A 9,917-nucleotide genomic window follows, 5' to 3' on the forward strand; every position below is an offset into this window, starting at 1 on the left:
CAGCGAATATTAATTTGAAGAAGCTATTTAATTTATATATATTATTAGTCAAAGGGATACCTTGCCTTTCATGGAATGAGATGCAATTTTAGTCTTTATCCTATAAAGAAGTGAAATCAATGTTCAAAGTAGATTCTAATTATTAATTCCACATTTTTTAAATGTAAGAAGACCGGCCACTTGGGGTTAGAGATTAATGGAATATGATTCTTATGTATATTATTATGAGTATGCTGGTCTGTGTACACACTACTTTGATATATGTTTTAAAACTATATAATAAATTTATTAAAGTGGGTGATTTTATAATATATATGCTATATCTCTGTATGTGCATTACTCTATTATTATTATATATATAAATATATGTGTATATCTTTGTCTACGTACAGCTATAGCACAAGAAAAGCCAATTTATTCTACCTAATTAATTGCTCTATTAATAGGGCTTGGTTTCATACTATTAGTCAGGTTATTTGGCCTCCAGAACTATAATATACTCTCCTAATATATCTAAAGTGATAGTAGCATATATACTCTACTAACAAATCATATTTGTGTCAAAAATATCAAATATTTCAAGGTTCCACTTATTAATTATGAATTTTTTTACAGCAATATTATTAAATCTTTATCAATAATTGTAATTAATCATCAAAATCAATATTTTTTTACGGGAATATAATATCAAATCTTTACTAATAGTGGCACATAAATACTATTTAAAATTTTTATATATAGTAATAATACTTTAAATAAGTGTAATATCAACACAGATTTGATATAATTTGGTAATTAAGTACAACGATCAACAAAATTTTAATATTAATGTCATTAAAAAAATTGATTTGGTAGTATTAAGTACAACTTTTAAAGATATAGTATTATTGCTATTACAAAAGTTTGTTTGATATTTAAGTATAGCTATTATGAAAGATTTGCAGTAAATATTCCTAAACTTAATATAGTAAATACTACATATGAGAGATATTCCAACCAAATTAATGAGTGCTAATTGGAATAATTTTAATTTTCTAGTTTGTTTCTAATAACAAACTATATAGTATAATACTAATATTGTTGGGACAGTAACCGAACGAATATTGTTATTATTAATATTATTTTTTGAAGGAATAATTGTGTTCTTTTTTTAAGAAAAAAATCTATAAATGATTATATTTATATATATAATATTTTTTCATTTAAAAATAATATCGATCCATTCTATATCCTGGCTAATATATATATAATATATCCCCTTCACTTCACATATATATAGACATATATCCTAGTATAGCTGCTATATCATTCAAAAAATAAATTAATAAATAATATTTTCCTAGCTATAATATAATCGTTGTTTAACAATCATGGCTAGGGTTCAACTCAACTCTTTTATCCTTCTGAGGTTAGTTTTCGTTTGTTATTCTGAATCAAAGTTTCTTGTATACATATATATATTTATATAACATATTGAAGGGTTAATTATTTGTGGCAGTAGGCGATGTTATGCGGTTGTAGCAGAGAATATTGGAAGAGGGCCGGTGGCGGTGGCGACAGCGGCGGCGATGAGGAAGGCGGCGGTGCTGGTGGAGCCGAGCAACAGAAGTGTTGTGGATGCGAATAAGAAGGAAATCTTTTGGATGAGAGACCCAAATACGGGAAATTGGATTCCAGAGAGTCATTTTGGTGATATTGATGCAGCTGAGCTACGAGAGAAGCTTCTTCCCAAGAAGAACAATCGACTTTAGTAATTTATTACTACTCTTATTATAATTAAGAAACGCATAACTATCTAATCCGATTATGAAATTTCATATTATAATAGTACTAATTATATATCTTTTGTTCCCTATCTCTTCTTATTAAATTTACGTGAAAGTTATTTTATTAAATTTATGTGAAAGAAACCGCCTAAGATTGGTTATTATCATTTTTTTTTACTTCTTCCTTTTTATACCAATTAATAATTAATAATGTAACTAACAAAACAAATGGTTGGCAATATAGTCACAACACGATAACATAACACGCACAAAAATAAATGAATTTGAGTGATATGTTTAATATATAATATTGTCGTGATTGTGTTTGAGTTTTTGACATGTTTAATAATCATGTCGTGTTCGTATTTACCTTAATACTATCGTGTCATAATCGTGCTGACACGTTTAATAATATTGTCGTGTTTAATTATCATAAGTTTCATATTTCATGTTGTATCATAACAAATTAATAGTATTATCGTATCGTGTTCGTGTTGTTTGACCAGCTAAAATAATCATGTCGTGTTCGTGAACGCATTTTTGACACGTTTAATAATCATTCGTATTTATATTTAATTGTATCCTGTCATAACATAAGTGTAACTTAAACCAGATCAACGGGTATATATAAATATATATATTTTAAAAAATAAACTATTAATAAAAAGGCAAACCTCAACTATCTACGAACAAGATGTAACTCCTCTTAGAGCTTAAGGCACCTCTAATACATATTTTTAAAATTTGCATCAACGAATACATATTTTTAAATTTAAGTGAATGATCTCATAAAAAATTGACATGTTTTTACCAATAACTTATTAGAATTCTTTAAAATTATGAGAGTTTTACATTTTCATTTTAATAATAACAATTTTTTTTTTATCATTATTGCATTATAACGTGTTTATTTTTTATTAAAATTATTTATTTAGTGTTGCATGACATTCTAATTGATGTGTACCATATTTGTAAAGATCTGTAGTTGATGCAGCAGTAGATGGAAAACGATTATGTGCGGATGCAGGCCCTGCTAACTAGTATTTGGTCTAACATTTTGTTTTGATTGATTTATATATATATATATATATAGTTTTGGGAAAATCTTGTGTGCGCCACCCTAAAAGTAACACACTCATGCACCTCCTCTTTACCCTTTTGGCTCAGAAAGAAAATCGTCATCTAATTTTTTTTTTTATAATAGTATATATTATAGTTATTCTAAGAAAAAAGACAAACTTATCAAGCGCAGCAGAAACAATAAAAAAATCAAAAAATTTTACTCAGTTTGTTAAAATCACCAAACCCACAAAGAAATATCTATTTACCCAAAACCCAATACACAATTTATTTCTCACTCTTTAAACTTACTCTCACTACTTCAAAAGTCCATACTCACTCACACACATAAATAATACATTTATAGAGTTTTGAACTTGGGCACCAAGACATTCTAAAACTTAGCCATTAAGACAACTTGACCAACAAAGACTCTCATTTTACACAAATTAGTAATCACCAAAAATTAAAAAACACTATAAATAAAAACCATAATAAATTTGAGTAAATACTCAACTATTATTTAGAGCATCATGCAAAATTAAGAAAATTTTAAATAATTTTTATTGTCGAAAAACAAGGTTCATATAATTTGTTGCAAGCATGACTTTATTTTATGTAAAACTGTTCATATAGTAAATCATATATTATCATATAATATATATTTAATGTTTATTGAATGGCATATATGTGATTTTTTTGTCTTATTTTAGAATCTTTTATTTTTTGAGGAATTGATTTTGGAGGACTTTGAGCGAGACTTCTTCCCTCCATCTCTCATCTTCCTTCTACTTTCTCTCTTGCCAAATAAATGTTGTTTTGCTCTCACCCACCTCTTTCCCTCCAACCATTTTCATCCCTTCTAAAAATCTCTCATACCAAACATAGGGACTCAATGTTTTGTCAAAATTTTAAAAATAAGAATAGATATATAGATATTATTTAAATCTTGTATTTTGGTTAATTACCTGTTATGATCCATTCTTTTTAAAAATTAATTTTTAGACTCCGTATTTTGTCAAAAAGTTAGGGGCTTAGTGGCAGTAAATTCAAAAATAGTTTTATCATTTGGGAACTTAAAAAAGTAAAAACTCTCAATGAAAACTTGATTGGTACACATGTTTTATAAAATAAAATTAAAATAAATTATTTTTGAAAACCTTGTCAAATTCCTTCAGTAAAAGTTAAATTATCGTTTTCTCTCTATTTCCGAGTTTTAAATTTAAAAAACAATCAACCATTCAAGATTACAAAAATATATAAATTTTTTTTAAATTTAGTATTTTCAAATTGAATGATTTGAATCTAATTTTGTAAAATTATAATTTTTGAATCAACTACCAATCAAGCCCTTAAAAATTCTTTATAAAAAGTCTAAATTATGTATAAAATTTATATTTTGTGTAAGGATTCACACTATTTTGAACACTGTATTTTAGCCAATTCAATTTGTAGGTAATGTTTTGTGATTAAAAAAATTACCATATTATTTATTTTTTTAAATGTTTTGGTTTATTATTATTTTTTAATATTTTTATGTCATTCTTTTATAATATATGACATATATTGTTTATTTATTTAAAAAAAGTCTAAATTATGTATATAGAAATTTATATTTTGTGTAAGGATTCACACTATTTTGAACACTGTATTTTAGCCAATTCAATTTGTAGGTAATGTTTTGTGATTAAAAAAATTACCATATTATTTATTTTTTTAAATGTTTTGGTTTATTATTATTTTTTAATATTTTTATGTCATTTTTTTTATAATATATGACGTATATTGTTTATTTATTTAAAATTTATATTACAATTGAAAAAATATAATAAAAATAAATTAATACATCTATATATCTATATATATATATATATATATAAAACTAGGTAGGTAATGTGGCATCTTAAAATCTCTACAATCTCCTATATTTATTTTCTCATTTTTTTCATATTATTAAATAACTAAAAGAGAAAAATATCTATAAATATAATATTAATAACAATAAACGTTTATTTAAAATATATACACTGAATTATTTTGAATTCGAAATTAGTTTTAAAAAAATTAAAATATATCAATAATATCTACATATTTATACATATATATATATATATATTATTTCGAAAAACATGCATACTAATTTTTTTAAACAATTTTTTCACACTTTGAATTGTTTACTATGCCAGAGACATCGTATCTCCCTCCCTTGTCGTGAAGGTATTCTTCTTCCTTCTCTAATGCAAACCTAATTTCTTCTATTTTCTCCTCATTTCAAGCTTCTTTCTTAAATTTTTCTTCTTATTTTTTTGCCTTCAAGAGTTTCTCTATAGAGGCATTGGCTATTTGTCAACAAATTATTTATAACATGTAATAGTAATACTGGGGGTGTTAATTGGATCACATCCAATGTTTTTAGGCCTATCCGATCTAATCCGATTCAGCTATCCATTGGATGTTGGATTTTTACAACCGATCTAATCCAATTAACTTGTCTCAATCGATCTGATCCAATTATCCATAGGATTTAATCAGTTTTATTCATTGAATGTGCCATCTTGCTTATTTATTTGATCGGATTTGATTCATCCAATATTTTTTTAGAATTTATTTAGCTTAATTTGTTCAAATAATTCATAATATTGTAAATAGAAAGACTAATTTTTTCAAATAATTCATAATATAGTGTTACACCCAAATTTCGAGATTAAATTAATAGCCTTGAAATATAGGCTTGAAAAGAGTAAGCTTGAAAATAATAAGTGTCAGCAATACACTTGTATAATTTGACACACGATTCAAGATTTGTTACTAGTGCTCGAGCAGGAGTCGCAGCGTTTGAGCCTGAGCTGCAGGCTCGAAGACACCAACTATAATGCCCAAAAATTCCTAATAAGGTTTAGGACCTTGATTAGGAGGCCGGGAGGGCTATAATTGATTTATTATGTCATTAATTGATTATATGCATGTTTATGTGAGTTATATTATAATATGATGATAAATGCATGCATATGAGTCCATTTTCAATTATAAGGGCATTTTGGTAATTTGGCCCGTTAAGGGTGTAATTGTGTATTTTCATGCATGTGGGTGAATTATGAATAATACCACATTAGATGTGGATTTTTTGGAGCCATTCGGCATGAGAGGATCTCATAATGCAAGTTATCAGTCTGGTCATAATGGGGTTAGTTTCAGAGCTCGGGTTGAGTCTCGGGGTAATTTGAGAATTAGAACATCACTGGGAATTAAAGGGTAATAGGATGTGATTTATTATCATTTGAGAATATTAAGAATAACAGGAATTGGAGGGCTTTAATTATGATTAACGAGATAGGCACAAAAGGACGGTTTTGCCCTTGGTGGCCTTAAGAGGACTTCAAATAACCTAGGGGCATTTTGGTCTTTTGACCTTAAGGATATATATCATTAAAAAGCTGTAGAAAGCTTAAGAAAACAGAGCACTTCGTCTTCTTCTCCCGTTCTTCTTCTTCCCTTCATTTCTCTTTGGATTTTGAAGCTCTTTTTGAGGAACCAAGCCTTGAAGGTTTTGGGTTATGTTCTACCATTGAAGAGGGTGCTAAGCTGAGATTGAGGTGAGTTTCTGGCCATTAAAAACTTAGTTCTTGCTCTATTTTCATTTGGTTTCAGTTTGGTTTTTGAGTTGGAAAGTTGAGAATTCAATGGGATTTTTGGCAAAGGTTACTTGAGTTGTGATGCCTAAGTCATGTGTAGATGGTTGTTGGGTTCAATTAAGGGTTTAAATGAGGTTTGGAAGCTTGATTTTCAAGTTGGAAATGGAGGATTCGAAGGAGGCTAAAACCAGGGTGAATCTGCCTGGTCCTAGCGCTATAGCGCCCAAAGGGTGGCGCTACAATGCTTGCCAGGGCAAAATTCCCCTGGTTGTAGCGCTGGGGCGCTAGGGGGGCAGCGTTTTAGCGCTACCATATTTTTCCTAATGCATTTTTTAGGGTTTTTGGCTCGGGGTTTCAATTCCTAAGGCTTGGGATTGAATCTACTCACCGTTTGGGTACAATTTGCGGTCCCGGGAGTGAGGTTTAGGTCAAGACCCTTTTAATGTTGATGTTCTTTAATGGAGGTTATATTTGGTTATGACTAGGTGACCGATAAGGGATTAAAGGATCGATCGTTCTCAAGGGTCGTTCAATTGTTATTTCTCGCTCGAACCAGAGGTAAGAAAACTGCACCCAGTATGTGATGCATGAGAAACATGTGATTAGGGCATGCCGTGAATGTTGAATATGAGTTTGATCAGAGCTTGAGTCTCTGCATTTGTGCATGATCATAAGTATGCTAGCAGTTGTTAAGTAAATATGTTGAATGCCCTACATTTGGATATTTGACATATGATATATATCTGGTTGCATTGCTTACTTGTGCATGGCCCTGACTTGTTAGTCAGAATCGGCAATGGCATTATAACTGACTGTGAAGTTGTGACTTACTAGTCAAGTTCGACAGCAGTACTGAGCACTGGTCTTGTGTTATTGACCTATGAGTCAGGAGCAGCATAAGCGTCATGAGCACAGAGCCGAAAAGATTAGATCTAATCGACATCTGCATTGAATGAATCATCATGAGCATTAATGCTGGACCGACCTCAATTTCGATGAAAACTAAAAGTGTTTGTCTAGTTCTATGACTAGTCACTCAGAGCCAGGGTCAGAAGGCCCAGGTGACTGCATCATCACATGGCTAAGGGTACGAAACCCACACTAGTGACTCCCTGGTCACTCATTTGGTTTACATAGTGACTCCTTCATCAGTCACTCATCTGAGGGTGCAGAACCCATGTTTGTGACTTGCTCATTAGTCACTCATCTAGTTTAAGTTAGTGACTTGCTTATCAGTCACTCATCTGAGGGTGCGGAACCCATGTTAATGACTTACTCATCTGTCACTCATCTGATTAGGGCTATAAGCCCCATCATGGTTAACAGAACCTCAAGTGTTAAATCACTCACTTGATTAGGACTATAAGCCTCAACATGGTTATCGGAACCTCCAGTGTTAATCACTCATCTATTTAGGATTGACTTATAGTCATCCTTACAGGAGGGCATGGCCCACAACCATCATTGTTTGGACTTATTTGCATGCGTGAATAGGGTTACTATTGCTAGGCATGCACATTATGATTTAGTAACATGTTATTATTGTTCATGAGCATATTGAGTTTTCTTGCTGGGCTTCGACTCGCGGGTGCTATGTGGTGCAGGTAAAGGAAAAAGAAAGCTGGACCATCTTTGAGTTGGAGAACTTAGGTGACGATGTGTACATATGCAGCTGCTGGACCGCCATGGCCGAAGGTTTAAAGAAAAACTAGGGTTAAACCCTATTTTGCCGCTTAGATCGGCTGGTTGTAAATATTTTCTTGTAATTAACCTTTAAATTATATTTTTGGGATCCCAATGTATACAGTAAATGTTTTAGTGAAACGTTATATCTTAACTAAAAATTTTAACCCTAAACCGTTAATCATACTTAGTTACACGATTATGGCCAAATGACTCGATTAATGAGTTTAGCACTATTTAAAATGCACATCGTAACGGTCCCTGTAGATTATGAAGTTATACCAACCTTTTGCGAGGAACGTACTCGACCAAATTACTAGATGAGGGGGAGGTTAGAATTGGAACAATGAGTTCGAAGCTTTGACAGGCTTGAAAGCGCGTCAACCCAATGATCGAACTCAATGACGCGTTTGGCACACTAAAAGGTTTTTGGGAAATCCCTATTTCGTAGGGATTCATTATTATCATATATTAAATCCCTATTGTCATGAGATATTATGTAATTAACGCATTTATTATATTTATTTCAAATTTGAATGCTTGATTGTAACTTCCATAAATTAGGGGAAGATATTTCTACAACTAGGTCTATAAATAGTCTGGTCTGATTAATTTGTAGACACAAACAAATTGAACTAGAGAAAACTCTACCAAATTGCTTTCATTCTGTTGACCACATTTTTGGCCAACGATGTGTAGACGTCAAAACGACAATAAACTTTCAAGAGAAAAATACGACACACACAATTTTTATAGTGGTTCAGCCCCAATGTGTTGGTAATAGCCTAGTCCACTTAGAGTTACTGATGAGTTCGTTTTTAGCATAGTTTTAACATATGTTTAGGGTAAGTTTAAGTCATTTTGGTGGAGTGTTATGCGGTATTATGCTTGTTTCGGTATGTTTGCAGGAAATAATTGAAGAAAATGTGAAGTTTGGGAAATGACTGAAAAATCAGCTGAAATTGGGAAATTTGTGCTAAAAGTTGACAAGAAGAAAGTTGAAGACTCATTTGTGGAGATAATTGGTAGATTTGGAGTTTGGAATCAAGATTTTGGAAGAATTAGAGGGGCCGCGGCGCTTGAATGGAGAGCTGCGGCGCAAGGGAGAAATAGAGAAGGCAAATTCTGGAATTTTTGAAGGGCTGCGGCGCCTGAGGGAAGTGCCGCGGCGCTCGCCGAAGTCAGAGAAGGGGCGTGCTGGGCATAGATGCGCACCGCGGCGCCTGGATGCTAGGGCCGCGGCCCGTGTGGCTGAGCGTGACTTTCAGAATTGTCGAATTTGTTAGTTTTTTTTTTAGGGTTTTTGTTTAAATATGTTTTTAGAGTTAATTATTCGAGGGGATTAATAATTAGAAGTGTGGAGAAGTCATTAGAGGCAGAAGGAAAACATTGAAGACCTAGAGTTTGAATTCTTATTTTCTTCTGTAATTTCTTACTGGATTTCATATTTATATTTAATTTGATTGATGTCATTATGTCTGCGTTGAACTAATCTTGTTATTAGGGTTTTAGTGGATTCTTCTTGAAGCTTTTGATATCTTAATGAAATTTTCCTGAATTTCTTTCTTCTGTTGTTGATTATTTATCATATGCTTAATGTTTGTGAATGTTTGATCATCATTTACATGTTTATATGATTTTAACCTAAACTATGAAAAGAGAATGATAATTATGCTATAGATAAATAATCACAATTTTATATTAGACGAAAGTACTTTTATGAATTGTGTAGTTTAGGGATTATGCGTTTAAAGCCTGCAATATATTGATTTACCAC

The 9,917-nt window shown here is 31.2% G+C and overlaps 1 protein-coding gene across 2 annotated transcripts; it reads left to right on the top strand.

Annotated features, from left to right (window-relative positions):
* Positions 1-1,266: 1,266 nt before the first annotated feature.
* LOC133793498 (protein SENESCENCE-ASSOCIATED GENE 21, mitochondrial-like) lies at positions 1,267-1,855 on the top strand. 2 transcript variants are annotated; one of them, XM_062230835.1, is made up of 2 exons: positions 1,267-1,408; positions 1,499-1,855. In XM_062230835.1, the coding sequence occupies exons 1-2, from the start codon at positions 1,371-1,373 to the stop codon at positions 1,749-1,751; spliced, it is 291 nt and encodes a 96-aa protein (XP_062086819.1). In that variant the 5' UTR covers positions 1,267-1,370; the 3' UTR covers positions 1,752-1,855. The 2 variants fall into 2 exon arrangements, with proteins under 2 accessions (XP_062086819.1, XP_062086820.1); XM_062230836.1 differs by having other exon boundaries at positions 1,502-1,855.
* The last annotated feature ends 8,062 nt before the right edge of the window (positions 1,856-9,917 follow it).

Source organism: Humulus lupulus, chromosome 8 (genome assembly GCF_963169125.1).
Source record: "Humulus lupulus chromosome 8, drHumLupu1.1, whole genome shotgun sequence".
Lineage (NCBI taxonomy): Eukaryota > Viridiplantae > Streptophyta > Magnoliopsida > Rosales > Cannabaceae > Humulus > Humulus lupulus.